At 39.2% G+C, this 16,743-nt stretch overlaps 1 protein-coding gene across 1 annotated transcript; it reads left to right on the top strand.

Moving 5' to 3' along the window:
• The first annotated feature begins 1,637 nt into the window (after positions 1-1,637).
• LOC103154683 (ubiquitin carboxyl-terminal hydrolase 12-like) lies at positions 1,638-15,640 on the top strand. Its single transcript, XM_007576054.2, has 10 exons — positions 1,638-1,817; positions 6,666-6,746; positions 6,988-7,071; positions 8,119-8,248; positions 10,354-10,613; positions 11,834-11,910; positions 12,019-12,102; positions 13,416-13,613; positions 14,838-14,916; positions 15,539-15,640. Exons 1-10 carry the CDS (start codon positions 1,770-1,772, stop codon positions 15,611-15,613), a joined length of 1,116 nt encoding a protein of 371 aa, XP_007576116.1. The 5' UTR covers positions 1,638-1,769; the 3' UTR covers positions 15,614-15,640.
• The last annotated feature ends 1,103 nt before the right edge of the window (positions 15,641-16,743 follow it).

Below are 16,743 nucleotides of genomic sequence, written 5' to 3'. Positions count from 1 at the left end.
AGATAGATAGATAGATAGATAGATAGATAGATAGATAGATAGATAGATAGATAGATAGATAGATAGATAGATAGATAACAAACCCCAAATGCAACATTATTTATTTTATTGCTTAGTTTTATCTTATTTGTTGTTTTGACGTTTCTTTAGTGATTTGCATTTGGAGAATCTTCTAATTCAGTATAACTATTGTACTGTGAAATAATATTAAAGACATGCAACAAAATGTTTTGTTTTGGTTTTTTAGAAAGAATTTATATAGTTCAGAGACTACTGAGATAAAACTATCTTATTGTTATTGCCTAAAACAGCTACCAAAAGTCTTCGAGAGGCAGATAGTAATTAATTGACATGCAATCCTTAAACGCCGCCCACCAATCCGACGCCCTATAAAGAACCGAACCAATACTTATGCGCAAGTAAGTAGTTCTTCAGCGACACTCCCTCACAATCTCCGAGAGTGGACGGCAGGAAACTCTAAACTACAACAGAAAAAAACAGCAACTAAAGCGGAAACTTTCTGCTTGTATTTTCAGAATAAAACAGCAAAGATTATTGTGGTTTTGACACTGTTTGCAGCATGAAGCAAATAAAAAAAACGAAACAAAAAATAAACAACAACTTTTTGTTCAAGACACGTGCAGTTTTTAAAATTATTTTAAAACAGACAATTAAATCGGCGGGGAGAAGGTGATGTCACCACATGACCAGCCTATAACAGTGTGTCGTTATTTAGCCACAACATATCACAATTTGGCAGCATTATTGCAATATTCTACACATGAAGGTCACTATGGTGCTGAAAAAAAAATCTTTAAAAAACAAAAGCTTGTAAAGACATAAAAGACTGGTGCTCATATATCAGTTTTCAGCTTTAATGTGCAAACTTGAAGGAGATGAACATTTCAATCTGTCTTCATCAGAGAAACAAGTGAACACAACAACAAGGCAATTGATTCTTTGCCCAGAGATGAGATGCTGTTGCCAAATGTCACTATTTGGCAACAATGTTGCAACAGTCTGCAACTGCACTGCACTATTCAGTAACAGTGTTGCAGCATTCGGCGTCATAATAATTGGCTACAGCGTCACAATATAAATAAATAAGTAATCGACAATATGTTTGCCAACAGTATGTCACTATTTGGCAACAACGTAAGTGTCATAATAAATGGTATCGCAAAATCAACAATACATTTGGCAACAGCATGTCACTATTTGGCAGTGGCGTCTCAATAATCTGCAACAAAACCAAAATAATGGACAATAACGCCAGTAAAAAATGGGGCATACTTTTATCCTATATACACGGTTCAACAAAAGCATCAAATTATCAACAATATTTTTGGCAACAGCATGTCACTATTTAGCATCAGCGTTTCACCGCTTGGTAACAATTTCTCACTATTTGGGTTTCAGATCTCTATTATGTACGACTTGACCTATCTCACGTCAGAGGGCGCTGTGGAGCAGTTTGGCCACGCCCACTTAATTCCATTAAAATTATTGGATTTCAGACCATTTTCTGTAAAGTTTGATGAAATTTGGAACGTGTTTAGCCCCCAAAATTTGCCTTTTTGTTTTGTTGTAATGTTTTAAATTATTCTGAAAGGTCATACCGGAAGCTCTCACTGTCGTTCCCTTCTGCTTCACTTTGACAGTACCGATAGGGGCAGCAGGCAGGTTCGACTCGCCCTCCCGGAACTCTGCAGCCGCAGCGGGTCTAATTATTTTAACATCGGGGTTCGGTCCAACATGGCGGCGCACGGATGGAAATACTGATGACAGTCCGAAAGATCGCCTCGATTTGTACGATGGTAAGGAGGGCAAAGCGGGTGGTTAGGCCGGTACCGTTCGCTGCCCGGTCTGCTGAACCCTGACTGGTCTCATGCTTACTGTTAGCTGTCCTGCTGCTGCTAGCCTGTTTGTTAGCCTCACAGAACAACATGATAAAAACACACAGCGTCCCCAGAAAGTTGTTCGGGCCAGGGCAGCTTTCCGGGCCCGAACACGCTGCTGTTTGGAGAGTTAACGGGATCGTGTTGTGCTCACACCGGCTGTGTGTGACAGTTAGTAAGCAGCTTCATCTTGGTTGTGGTTAGTTGGACTGACTAAATGGTCGGGAAACAGCTAGCTTAGCCTGCTAGCCATTTGGAGTTCTATTTTGGGCTGAAGTTGCTGTCGTATATATAAATGAAACTTACAGTTCCTGCCTACACGTCTGTACTTTCCCTCAAATAGCAGAAATATAACAGAAACCAGCGAAGAACTGCGCTGCAGAGGATGTAAACACCTCAAGGCAGCTGATGCTGCTTTGAGCTTAAGAGGGTGAGATAGAGGATAGAACCTGAATGACTCAGTAAAAACCCTAATAGTTTAATAAAAACAACAGGGAGCTTTATTCGGTGAAATTAAAAGGAAACAATTGTTAACAAGTTTTCTAAGACCCTGTGGAGGTTCTGCTGTCAGGATGGCAGGCAACGCATTCCTCAAAGACACGCACATTCTCCACGGAATCATGTTTATTAAAATCAAAAGCTCCCGTTAAAATACCCTGAAACGGGTGCCGTGGAAAAACACCAAACTTTTCGTTGTAGCATTTCTGTGCTTTAATACGTACCTGTTGCTGCACACTGCACACTGCCAGTGAGCTGGCTTAAAAACAGTCTGCTACATTTTTTTTTTTTTTTTTGCCAAACCTACAGAATGAACATATTCAACTGTTTGGGAGTATTTTCTGTTGTATGTACACTCGTGGTGTGATATTTCTGGATATGCTAACACTGATTTCATGATCTCATGGAATAACACAAAAAAAATGTCAAAAAATGTATAACTTGATTAATTATTTCTATTTAAAGTTAAAACCCAACTACTATGCCACTGATATTAAAACAATGCAACATGATTTATGATATAGCAATGTTACCTACCCATTGTTTTCTTTGGACACAGTAGCTGTGTTAAGTCCCTACTAGGCATTAGTTGAGTAATAAATCTATAACACTCTGTTGTTAGCAGGTTAAATAGTTAATTAGCAGCTTTCTCGTGAATGATTTTGACTGAGCTGTCACTTTTGAGTCTATTTGTAGTATTCATGTGCTTTCAAATCGCCCCTCAGGGACAAATAAATTAAACTGAATTAGTCAGGCTATCTGCTCAAGCCTACAGATGCTTGTTTTAGCACAAACAGCGTCATTTGTCTTTCTTTTAAGCGGCAGGGAAAAAAAGTATTATCTGCTAAACTTCTGCTGTTTGTAAAACTACAAGTGCCAAGCTAAAGTGTGGGAGCTGTGTTAAGCTGCTGACTGCAGGCTGGCTATTTAAACAGATCGCCTGACTAATTAACTTCCCAATATGAGCTTTGGTGTGTTTGTGTTCCTCTATCAAGAACAGAACCGTGAGAACAGGTTTAATACTGAGCTCAAAGAAGAGTTTGGTTTAGAGGGTAAGTTCTGTCATATTTAATGCTTAAGTTTATATCTATTGGCTGGTAAAACAGGAAGTGGAGCTGAGTTAACTTTTTTTTTCTTCACACGTTTAGGGAATGCAAAATGCTGCTGCTGTAGATTGAAGGTCTTCACCAGATGATGTTCTTGAGTAAAAATCCCTTTTTGTTTGTTCTTTCATTGTTCTTTCAACATCAACATGTATCCCTAATGCTGCTAAAATGAAAGAGCAAATTGATTATTGCTAGTTTTTGAAGAATTATTCATCTTTTTTTTTGATTGTACATAAAGTTAAGAAAGAATATAGAATAAAAAAAAACTTTAAATTTAGTCATGGTATTGAAGCTTTCGTTAAAGCTGGATTTTTTTTTTTGCTTTAAGTGAGAACAAAGCTTTTTTTCAGCCACCTGTCCAGCAGTGTGCAGGAACAGGTTGAGGTAGGGAACAGTTATTTATAAGTCCAAGGCAGCTTGAAATTTCCGTCTCGCTGTTGGTTTGAAAAAAATAAAAAGAAAGGAAAAAGAAAAAAAAAAGAAAAACTCTCACCACGAACCATCCAGCGGTCGAGTGTTAGACTCTTTCTCACGCCTAAGATAGTCTGAAACTCAGCTGAACAACTTGAGATAGCATATTAATAGAGTAAAGATGTTTACTTCATAGTTTTAAGTCAACACTGCCGCGCTTTCATTTAACTTCCGTTTAATGCATTTGTCTTATGAATAATTCTTCTATTCACTTTCATTTCTAACACTCGGTTCCAAGCTGTCACTTTAAACCGGCAATGACAGTGTTAATAATTAATGTCTTTGTGTGTTTTCAGCTCCTTTTTTTTTCACCCTTTTTTTGTCTCCTCTGCCTTTCAAACATCAGAGAGTTAGTTTGCTGTGTCTTGTTGTTTACAACCTCTCGGCTGTTCTGAGGCGGTGTTTGTTGGATAAATAACCTCAGCCCAGACAGCAACCCATTGTTAGCCTCTTGTTGACTTTACATGGACTGCAATGTGGCGCTGAGCTCCGCCGCTGCAGTTTATCCAGCGAACCCCTGAAGGGAGAAGCTGCATCATCATCACTACTGCTGTCATCATTGTCCTTTGTTTCTGTGTCTCTGCTCCCACCATAATATGCCTGAAAGAGCGTTTTGTAAAGCATTTAGGTTTCTGTTTTTGTTCTATATTGTAAGATATGTCTGAATGATTGTGCATTAAGGCCAAGCTGTATTAATTGGCTACATTAACATTCACAGGTTGAACTAAAAACACCTTTTCTCTTCCTCTGCCTCAGACTGTCCTCTAGTTTTTCTTCACTCCTGAAAGTAGCGCGGCGCACAGTGGCCAGCTTCCAGCAGCTGACATCTCTCTCTATTTTTTAAACAAATAATATAAATTTTAACGCTTCATACTGTTTAAATTGATTCCAAACTCTGATTATGGTTGGTATAAGTGCATAGACGTAAGCTATATGTTTAGCTACATTTCATATGTGAAACATATCGTGGTAGCATTTCATTTTGAAGTTGTGGTGGCTTTTATTTAGTTGTAGCGGTGCGTCACGATCAGTTACATTTAGAGGAAACCCTAGAAATGATCATGAAGTTTTATTTATTTACTTGCTTTCTCTGTAAAGTCACATTTTGTGTTGTTCTTGTAGCAACAAATTGATTTCATCACTTTAAGATGCTAACGTGAGGTTGTTCTGATACTTCTAAAAGCGTTTTGGGGAATTATGACACTCAGCGGTCCATCTCATCACCAACACAATAATAAAAAAAAAAATAACTTGATCGTGAGGAAGGGATTTTTACAACTGGATTCCACCAAATACAGAATTTTTAAAAGTGGGCTGAAGGATAAAAAAAAGGCTGCAAATCCTGCTTTGTGTGTATTTTTGGGTTGATGACATCACAAGAGGCTCACAGGTCAGGCTACTGGCGTTAGTAAAGATGGCCGATGAGGGACATCTGACAAGTTTGGAAACGGATTCAACTTTCTATTTAATTTCTGCACATATATATTCACCAATTGAAAACAAGTAAATGCTGTATCTTACTCACATCACCTCATGGTTACACAGTTTTCCAATTAAGTGGACCTGCAACATTCTGGTTGGTAGGTTGTGGTTTTTTATTTCCTCCTGGTGTTAACTGACGGGGTTTCACTTGGATGACTGACTCTCTTGCGGTCATTTTAGGAGGAAAGTATCAGATGATCTCTCAGTGCTGAAGAAAACATCTGTATTGGGACTTGAAAGTGCTTTGACTCTGTCAAACACACCAGATAGGTTTCATTGAGGATGGGCATTTATCGTATCACGTATTGTGATAAAATTGTTATTGTGATCAGAATTTTGTTTAATGGTTGTCATGATAAATTCCAATTATTAATGCTTTAAATTGCCCAAAACTCTCTGTATTGTCAGGATAGATCATTTTGCTATCTTTTATCAATTAGAGTATCAATAAATCTGAAAATATTAGGAAATGCAGTATCTGTGAGCAGTTTAGCGATATAAATCACACCAAATGTTTTTCAAGGGCAGTTTTTGATTTCTGTGTCAGCCAAACACAAAGTATCGTGATAAAACTTTAATACCATTTCGCCACCCCTAGTTTTTATAAATATTTTGACTGTAAATGATTGTTGAAGACCTTTTTATGATTTTAGCACTATGGTTACACAATATATCGGTATTGACATCGATATCGACTGATTTTAGTCATTTTTCAATGTATCGAAATAAGTAAACCTAAGCCAATATTAACAACCGATGTTTAAAGTCATGTTGCTGTTGCTTACGTTTCTGGTCATGCGTTTGTTTAACTGAAGAAGTTAAACAGTGGTTCAGTGGTCGTATTTCCCAGGTTGATAAAAGAGGACTGAAATGAATATAATATCTATTGTAATGGCAGTTTTAGTATCGGTTACCAACATAGACCCGAATTATTGGGCCATAGTTCCAAAAAAGTCAACCGAATTTAAAAACGGACCACGACGTGTCGTTTTGTAGTTTGCAAACCATCTAAATTGAGTTTTATTAGCTGTTTTAAAAAAGTGCTGATTGCTGCAGGGCAGTAGGAAAACAGGAACAAATAAAAGACTAGGAAACTGTAAGGAATGGAAAATCTAGTCCTGTCTGTGGTTACTCATTTTTTTTCTTGCTGTGATAAGAAACGTTTAAGTAAAACATTAATTCTGCTGTTTTCTCCTCCCGACTTCTTCAGGGCGCCAATGCCTCTGCCTTGGAAAAGGAGATTGGACCGGAACAGTTTCCTGTTAATGAACACTACTTTGGATTGGTCAACGTAAGTATTTCTGAATACTTACGTATTCTAGGCTTCTGTTTTTGTTCTATATTACTACTAGCTAATGACGTGCCTGCTCTGATACATACATACATACATATATATTTCTTTTTCATAATTCGGACTTTAAATTAAAGCAAACCTAGATGGCTGTACTTCATTTGTGTTAAATGGATGCTAATAAAGCATACGCACTCTAAAGAATCTCATCTGCCTCCCTGTTCTTTTTCCTCTCATCTAGTTTGGCAACACCTGCTACTGCAACTCGGTGCTGCAGGCTCTGTATTTCTGCCGACCGTTCAGGGAGAAGGTGCTGGCGTACAAGGTGAGTGTTGAAAACAGAACTCGCACACCGGTGGCCACATGGATTTGATTCAGATGCTGACCTCAAAGCTGTCAGCGGGCGGCCAAAAAATACTGATATCAGGAGGCTTTATGACGAGTTTCTGGAAATGGGGCGCAAAAATAGGGGTCAAAATAACAACAGCAGATACAGAAACTATGCAGCTGATGAGCTGCAGAAAGGTATACTTGGACGAGACGCGTTTGTTCCTATTTCATTATTTGAGGTAAAGTGCTTGAGGAATGAAGCGCTTTCCCAGTCAAAATAACACAGTTCTTGTGTTAGATTTTTTAAAAGTGGTATTATTTTGTAAAATTGACTTTTTTGAGCTCTACATCATGCTATAATGTTATTCCCCTCATCAAAAATACACCTTGAGTGTTGCCTTGATTCTTTCATGCATGTCTGAGAAAACCTTTTATCTCCATGGCAACCTTTCAGCTGTGCAAAAGGACCTGGATGGACCTAGGCTCTCCTCAGCTCCTTCAGACTAGCCAGCAGCAATTAGCATACACCTGGTGGAACCTAGCAGCTGCTGACCTCGTTATACTAGCTACTTAAAAATGTTCTTAAAGGGTTAATAGAGGAGCGATGTTGTGTTGACTTCCTGTAGGCGGAGTTTCAGAAAGAGCAGGAGCTTCTCAAAGAGACAGAGGCCCAATTTCAAGGCATTAAATTACAAACCCAAATTCCTTGAATTTGAGTTCATCTGAAGGTAACATAGTTACTTCATCACGCTAAAAAATGGAACATACATAATACTGTCCCTTTAAATTATAAATTAATGTGAAATGCCTTCCAGATACAATTTATTTCTCTGACGCGAGTATGAAAATGTTTGACAGGAAATGAAAGAAGGTAGAAATGAAACGATTGGGTTCAAAACTGACCAAGACTTTTTAAGGTGCAACTTACCTTAAAACCAGATGACTGCAAAACTGTAACCCACGTTAAAACACATGTCAGCTTGTTGTTAAAGACATAATTGGAGGTTATGGAAGCCTTTGTGACTCGTGCCGTTGATCTCAGGTGCAGCCTCGGAGGAAGGAGTCCCTCCTCACCTGCCTGGCCGACCTCTTCAACAGCATCGCCACTCAGAAGAAAAAAGTCGGAGTCATCCCTCCCAAGAAATTCATCTCTCGGCTAAGGAAGGAAAACGGTAGGCATCGACGGGGGGTGGGAAGGCAGGCTTATATCAAGATGCAGAATAATCTCATAGAATATTCATGGAACGGCTTTGGAAGAATGTGCAGCTGCCACTGATGTCAGAGCGCGAAGCATCCTGTAATCTCACTGGGAAGCATTTAGCACCAAGTCTTCAGAACAAAGACATTGAGTCATTGAAACAAACTTCCTTTCATGGTGGTGCAGCACAGCTGAGAGTACTGATGCAAGCAGCGGCCTTGGAAAAGCGGAAGAAGATGGGGACGATGGATATCAGCTGAGAAGTTAATCACACAGCTGAGGCAGTCATATTGTCGGTGAAATCACAGAGCAGGAAGCAAATCAAAAGAATGGCACACAGATGTCACTTGTCTCTGAAACTTTACTTTGCTTTAAAGGTTTCTTTTTCCCTACAAAAGTAGTCATACGTCTTGAACTTATCCAACGCTTTGTCCACATTACAAACACAGACTGTAATGGACATAATTGGGATTTTATGTGAAGTGGAAAAAGAAAAAAATACATGGGGATTTTCTGTGACAAGACCGCCACAAAGTAGTGCATAAGTGTAAGGTGGAAAACAACAGGACTTACACGGGTTTTGAAAAAAGTTTACAAATAAAAATCAGAGGAGTTTGGCATGTATTTGTATTCTGGTCCAGTAGAACCAGATTTCACAGGAATCACATCTGCATGTTGTTTTGGTTTGTGTCGACCAACGGTGTATACCTAGAGACTGAAGTAGTTCAAAGCTCAGTGGGAAGTCTAGTGAAGCACCCCAAACTACCAAATGATAATTTCTAACACAAGAATATCTTTTATCTAAACCAGTACGTCTGAAATAGTGGGGCTAAGAAGCAGAAGGGACTTCATTCTTGTTTTTAGTCTTGCTTGACTGATAATCAAGCCTCCGGTCACTAGGGGGCAGTAGTGTTCAAATGACTCAACAGGCTGCGTGTTCAAGCCAGCAGGAGCAGTCTGCACAGACAGGCGGGCCACTCCGTGGTTTGTGACAGTGAAAAGAGTAATGGCGGCTGAGGTTAGTAAACCAAATATGACAACGTTTTGTGACCAAGTTAGTAGTTATAGTATTAGAAGAATAAAGACTCAATACTGGTGGAAGAAAGTCGTAAAATTACGAGGAAAAACTCGCTTTAATTAAAAAAAGGGTTCATTAGAGTTATCGACACCTCATAAAGTCCGTGATTCGTTCTTTGAAATGGACACTCGTTTAACAATCGATTCAGCCCTGCGGCTGATAATAATTTAACATGTTAAAAGCTTATTTCCTTGTAAAATTGATACCAACTATAATCTCACAAGAAGAACATTTTTTGGGCTCTGCTGGCCTTTATTTGAAAGTGAAATGACAGGAAAGTAGCTTGTGAGAGAGGGGCAAAGGTCAACAGAATGAGACTCGAACCTGTCATGGCCGCGTAGAGGACTGAGGCACACATAGATGAACCGCCGCTGCGTCCAGCATTCCTCATTTTAACGAAGTTTGGCGTACAGTTCTCATAAAATTACAATTTAAAACCTTAGTCTGGCTCTTATACTCCGTCTATCATCATTTCATATCTTCTGACAAGCTGAAATATTACCAATATTGTTGTAAATGTTGCACCAAAAGTGTTAAAAAGCTATATACTTTTTGAAAAAGAACAAACCAAAGAAGCTAAGTAACCCATGCTTACAGTTTAAAAAGTTTTACATCCTAGTGACTCAGTTGCACTTTTTCTCTTTTGAGAACCACACAGACTGAGCAGTCTTGATTAAATGTTACTTATTGAGTTAGAAAACTGAACTTGAAAATTGTTCCCAGACTTACAACATTTAAGTTGTACAACTTAAGCTGCATGACAGAAAGCATTAGAGAAACACTGATGTAAACCATTCCACCACAGAACGGCTCTGGCTGTTTAAGATCAGTGTCTCGCTGGAAGGTGAACATGAATTTCCCTGTATTTAGCTCCATCTGTTCCCATGTCAACTATAACCAGGCTTCCTGTCGACCGGCCCGGTCGCTCACATAAATCTGTGGTCGTAACACGATCGAGTGTTTATCTTTCTCCTTGACGTGTCCGCATCTCTCCTCCCCAGAGTTGTTTGACAACTACATGCAGCAGGATGCCCACGAATTCCTCAACTACCTCCTCAACACTATCGCAGACCTCCTCCAGGAGGAGAAGAGCCAGGAGCGACAGCACAACGGAAAACTGGTGCAGAATGGGAGCGGATGTGGTGACGGAGGGGGCGGCGGGGGCGAAGGCGACAGCGGGAAGGAGACGCAGCAGACGTGGGTCCACGAGATCTTCCAGGGAACGCTGACAAACGAGACGCGCTGCCTCAACTGCGAAGCTGTGAGCTGGGTTTTCACGTCAGCCGGTCCCTGCAGGAAGTTGCGATTAACACAAGTTCACTCCTCGTTTGATGGCCTGTCGTAAGAAATTCTGCTGGACGATAAATCGTCCCAGAGCTTATTGTGATAACCGATAATATTGTTGTTTTGAGACCATTTTAGGTTATATAATGGAAATGGCACAATAATGCAAGAGCACATTCTCTTTAATGCTGGAACTGGAAGACATTTTAAATAAATAAATAAAACATCAGAAAGAACAAATAAAATTAATTACAATTTTGTCTGTAAACAAAATTGTTTAAAAAAAAAAAAAAAAGGTCCGGTTGAAACCAGCGCACCAGATTGGAGAAAAACGATGAATCATGCAAATACAGATTATTGAACGTTAAGTTAAATCTATTAACAGGTTAACAGCTTTATTGCGACAGGCTTATTTGGCATGGACTTGCAGTTTTCACCATTGATTGCAACTTTTCGACAAATCTGTTGTTCCTTCTTTCCTGACCAATGCAACTCGACTGAATTATGAACAATCCCTTTCACCTCCGTCCAACTTAACGTCGTGTTCAAGTTGAAAGTGTACGTGATGCTAAGCGATACCATTTGCTTGCAGGGTACAATGTAGAAACCTGATTTTTTTTTAAAAACTATCTTTAAATGCACCATTCACATGCTGCCACCGGTTACACTGCTGCTGGTCTCTGTCATATCCAGCAATTAGCCAGAGCCAAAAGACAAAAAGCTTTGCAGTTTTCTTCCAACTTGAGTCGAGTCCCTGTGCTGCATGCAGATAATGTTGGCCAGACGTTGACTAGTTGATCCATATATCATATTAAGCTTGGTAACAAGAATATCAATGTTGCTTATTTTACATTGCTTCCTAGTTAGTTAATACCAGGAATTAACCCAGTTCTCTTTAAAGAAATAGTTCTTCTCACTGTTGCTTTCCACTTATTTAAGAGAAATCTTTATTGCCACAATAGAAAGACAGAGAGAAACAGGGGAAGGTTATGTGCAGCAACTTCAACGTTTTTGTAAAATCATGTTATGGCAAAAGGAAAGCAAAAATATTGCAACTTTAAAAAAAAAAAAACGTGCCACAAAATCAACAATTTTAGGCCGCAGCAATAAAAAAAACAACAACCTTGCAACGACCTGGAGGGACTGATTAGCGCCGCCGTTGTTGGTCAGCAGTTGACCTGTTTTTGGTTGCTGCAGGTGAGCAGTAAGGACGAGGACTTCCTGGATCTGTCAGTGGACGTGGAGCAGAACACTTCGATCACACACTGTCTCAGGTTGTCCTGCTTTCTCTCTTTTCTTTTTTTTATTTCATCAAACCCAACAAAACAATGTTGGCTCTTAGTGAAGTTTTATGGACAAGTTCTCCTTTTTGTGCTCAACAGGGGCTTCAGCAACACAGAGACGTTATGCAGCGAGTATAAATATTACTGTGAGCAATGTCGCAGCAAACAGGAAGCTCAGAAACGGTAGGTGACACCACCTTTTCTATTCACGTCTCTTTCACATTCGTACAGCAGAAAACACGCAAATAAATCCAGTGGCGTTCTTTCCTGATGTGGTGGAACACACCTAATTTTTGTAGAGCAATTAGACCCACGATCATCGTCTTGAATCGTCCCTGTAGCTTTAATGTAATAACACTTTTATGTGATACAAACGCTGAAAATAAAAAAACATCATATGATTCCTTTGAGCGCCCAAAAAACTTTGAGTGTTTTTTTTTTACTAACAGTAAACAAACTCTGGTAGGTTTTGTTCCATTAGAGATCAACCCTGAAACCACATCTGACGTCACCATGGCAGCCTGTCAGGGCCTTCCTGTTACATTCTGAGAATCGGTTTCGCGGGCGTATCTCTGGCCAGACGCCTGTTGGACGTCGCTTAACCCCCCCAGACTTCCCTTGCATTAACAGCGCTGCCGCGTTTTTAGCTTTCTGCGGTTGGAAACCGTTAAGCGCGTCTTCTCAAGTGCTGCTGCATGTATTTCTGTACCGGAGAGTCAGCTAAGTGCACCAAGTAACATCCATTAAGGACGTAAAGGGCTATCAGCAGAGGCTGAACCTCGCATTAACGTGAAGGAGAAAGAACAGCAGAGCTGCAGCTGAATGAGGAGGAAGGAAAACAGTGAAAACATGCTGCATTATTCTGGAACTGCCCTGGATTTTCTGAAAGTTTTGGCCTTGAACTGACTACTAACAGCTTTTTAAAGTTTTTCTTGAAGGATTTTTTTTTTTTGCAAGCTTTGTTTATTTTGAATCAAAACTTTCTGATCATCTGTGAACATGTGCAAAAGTTTGTCAAGTTACAGTCACAAACTTGAGCCCATTTTTTAGGGAGTTTTAGTGACAGACTGACGAGGAGTGTCCGATAAAGAGTAACATGGTTTTTCCTGTTCTTCTTGGTAAAAGGAGAATGCTTATGTCTGGTCACAAATTCCTTTTTGGGTTTAATTATGGACTTTTATTGACCATTTTACCATGAATATGCTTTGATCTGACCCATTCCACGTGTCTGCCTGCATGTTTGGGCCGTCGTCCTACTGAAAGGACAACTTCTTCCTGAAAGAACATTTTTATAAATGTTTTATAAAACCTCATCTATCAATTTTTCCCGTTTCACAATGATGTTCAACTTTCTGCTGGTTTATCATGTTTATTTCCAGGGAAACTCGATTCTAGCAGGACAAAATCTAAAACTATGAATTGTTCTGCAGCTGCTCTTCACTCTAAGTCTTTTTTTCAATGAATTGACTCAAACGTTTGCTGCGTTGTTCTGTCAGGATGAGGGTAAAAAAGCTGCCCATGATCCTCGCCCTCCACCTCAAGCGCTTTAAGTACATGGACCAGCTGCACCGCTACACCAAGCTGTCCTATCGCGTCGTCTTTCCGCTGGAGCTCCGCCTCTTCAACACGTCGGGCGACGCCACCAACCCCGACCGCATGTACGACCTGGTCGCTGTTGTCGTCCACTGCGGCAGGTAGGTCCAAAATTAGATCAGAGTTTTATTTTTCCTTCTGTAGTTCTAGATTGACAGAGTTTGATAATTACAGATATGCAAACGGAAGACTAGAAGGCGGGGTATTATGTAAAATCAACTTCTTTTTTTTTTAGCTTTATATCATGTTAAAATGTTTTCTCATCAAAAACGTACTTGGAGTTTTGCTTTGACTCATCCATTCATGAAGATTTTAACTATGTCATCATGAAAACTACGCATTTCCAGTTTTTGAAAGTTAAGTAAAGGTTGCCCATCTTAAAGCACCATTTCAAAGACTAATAATTAGTTTGACTTCATGAAGTAACGTGGTTTTTAACAGGACACTTAATGGTCCAAACTGCAAACATAAGAGAAATCCATTGTTTGTGTTCCTACAAATAAAGTTTTCACAGTAAACAAATGTCTTCATAAACATCTGGTTAATATAAAATGGTCCAGTTGGGATTAAACTGCGTGTTGAACTGGATGATCAAATGCTGTAGAAATTGTTTTATTTTCCTAAATGGTGAAAGTTTACGGTCACGTGCCACCAATCACATGCTAACTTCAGTGTCATTTTTACAGATCAAAATTACAGTGAAACTGTGTTTTATGGGTTTCCGTAAGTAAATTCCTAGTCTTCTGTATTATAAGTAACTTTTAGAGTCGAAACAACATAAAACCATTGAGCTTAGATTTGAGTGAATCTGAAAACTGTAAATGGGAGGATTCAAGTCTGAAGCCTACTTCAGCATTTAAAAAAAAAAACTTTTTGGACTTTAAAGAAATTAACTAATCTGGTCTATTCCTACGTTACAGCTTGTTGCCAGTCAATGTGGTACAAAGTGATACCTGATAGTTATTTTACAAAAGATACTTTTTATAAGAAATATTGTAATTTTTAATACAACAATGACAAGTAAAATTTTGGGGGTAAAAGTTGCCAAGTTGCTGTCATCCATATTCAAATGTCCATTTGAATTTAATGTTTTATTCTTAAGCCACTTTTTTGAAACGATGTAAGAAAAATACATCAGTGCCTCATGATTTAATGTAAACCCAAAGGTTAGCCTGCTGCAGTTTGTAACAACTTGCTAACCACAATTAGCACGGATTTTATGCCAGCCTTCGAGTTTTAACTTGATTTGCTCTCTCGTCTGAAAACAGAAGCACACATTTCATCTGTTTGACGTAAACCTTCTGTCCTGTGTGTCTGCGCTGCAGCGGTCCCAATCGCGGACACTACATCACCATCGTCAAGAGCCACGGCTTCTGGCTGCTGTTTGACGACGACATCGTGGAGGTAGGAGCGGACGTTTCTAATTCAGTGGTAAAACACTGAAATGTGTTAGACTATTTAGTAGTTCAGTGGTCTGTGTAAGACATTTAGAGCATTAATAATTGTGTGTTTCGTTTGTTTTTCTGTCGTTAGTCAAAGATTTACAGAGTTTGCTTGTTTGAAACACTTCAGACTTTCTCATGCAGCCATAACTGAGACGACTTTATAAAATGTTGGCTGATTTTTACAAGAGTCGCCATTTAAAACAGGAGAAAACTAAACGAGTAGTATAAAAAGGTTAAAAATAACAGAGCAAAAACTGATGTTGAAGGAAACCAATCAAAACTGAAACCGAGGCATTCCTCTGTAATATACAACATTAATATTAACATTGTTTCATTAATGGTGAGATAACACCATTAATGACTCCAGTGTTTTGTGTTGCGTTGTAAGCATTGACTGATAAATGTTGATGTTTAATTTTGAGTAATGGGTAGGAATAAAAGGGTAGGTGGATTTTCTACAAACGGTTAAAAACTAGGAGAAAAAAGGAAGTGGATTTTCTGTAGTTCTTGGATTTATTTTCCAGTTTTCTTGCCTTCAGTCTCTTTTTCTTCGTCGACATCCAGCTCTGCTTTTTTTCCAGTGGAAACGTCAGTCGTCTGCAGCAGAGGAGCTTTGCTGGTCAGGTCGACCTGGATCTTTCTCTTTTGAAAATTGAACTTCTGTCCGTGTTGAAGACAGATTTATTTTTAAATGGAAACAGAAACCAATTCACATTCATTCAGCCACTGTTTCTAAACTTTTTCTTCTATTAAAACCTTTTACATTTTTGTTGCATCTGCGAGTTCTAACTACTGTATTTTATTTAATAAACCAGTAGTTTATTGAACTATAAGGTGAATAATATAGCAAAGTATTTTTCAAGTAATTGTTTAACTTTCCATTTGTAAAAGACTTTGTAAGCCATCCATCATTTTCTTTCCATTTTTAGTTTATCCTCTGCTTTGTCTGTCACTCAAAATCCCTTAAATACAGTGAAGTTTATGGTTAATATTAAACATATAAAATGCCTCTCAAACTTTTATATTTGATGGGGGTTTAAACTTTTTTTTAAGGGCGAATCCATTTGAAGAAGTGAGAGTAAACGTTTTGTTTTATACCATCTGCGCTAGAACAGAACCAGGACAGACCTTCAGGCATAATGAAGTTTGTTTTGATCGATACTCAAAAATTAAAAATCTGGGATTTTTCCCAGATTTCTGCAGCCACATGTCCGACGGTCCGGCCCGGTGGACGGGTGGACGGTCCGGCCCGGTGGACGGGTGGACGGTCCGGCCCGGTGTTTATGAATGAGTTGTGATTTTTTCCTAACTTGTGACCTTTTCATAAACTCAGTTTGGATCACAGCGGGCTGTTCAGACGTGGCGTTGAGACGCAGTGGAAGCAGAGAAAGTTGAATAAGTTTTCCTCTGGTGTTTTTTAAGTAACAAAAGCAGGAATTTAAAAAAAAAAGAGAGAGAATCAGATAGTAACAAACTATAAATTGCCACAAAAGAGGAACAGAGTAACAAGTTTAAAGTGCAGCCGTTTGCACAAGAGTGGGTTTAACACTAACTTTGTTTCTTGTTCTGATGTAAATGAGTTACAGCAAATGCTAAAAATCCCACTTTGAGGCAGAGCTTCGGTTCAGTGCTCAGTTTAGTTTGGCTGAATTAACCAGAGGAAGCGTTTCGCTGCATCATTCACCCGTTTTTATTTAAAGCGTGGGACGCATCGCCGTTCTGGTTGAGCGTGGAGAGAAGATCGCACTCTTTGAGGGCCTGGCGTTGGAAAACGATAGCGGGGTTT

This window comes from Poecilia formosa, unplaced genomic scaffold (assembly GCF_000485575.1).
Source record: "Poecilia formosa unplaced genomic scaffold, Poecilia_formosa-5.1.2 Scaffold395, whole genome shotgun sequence".
In the NCBI taxonomy this organism is placed as follows: Eukaryota; Metazoa; Chordata; class Actinopteri; order Cyprinodontiformes; family Poeciliidae; genus Poecilia; species Poecilia formosa.
Note: the sequence above shows the minus strand (reverse complement) of the source record. Positions and strands in the feature narration are given on the sequence as shown.

Coding starts and splice junctions, on each gene's coding strand:
- LOC103154683 (XM_007576054.2), top strand. CDS start 1,770: ATGGAAATACTGATGACAGTCCGAAAGATCGCCTCGATTTGTACGATG. Junction 1,818..6,665: donor TCGCCTCGATTTGTACGATG/GTAAGGAGGGCA, acceptor CGACTTCTTCAG/GGCGCCAATGCCTCTGCCTT. Junction 14,917..15,538: donor TTGACGACGACATCGTGGAG/GTAGGAGCGGAC, acceptor CTTTTTTTCCAG/TGGAAACGTCAGTCGTCTGC.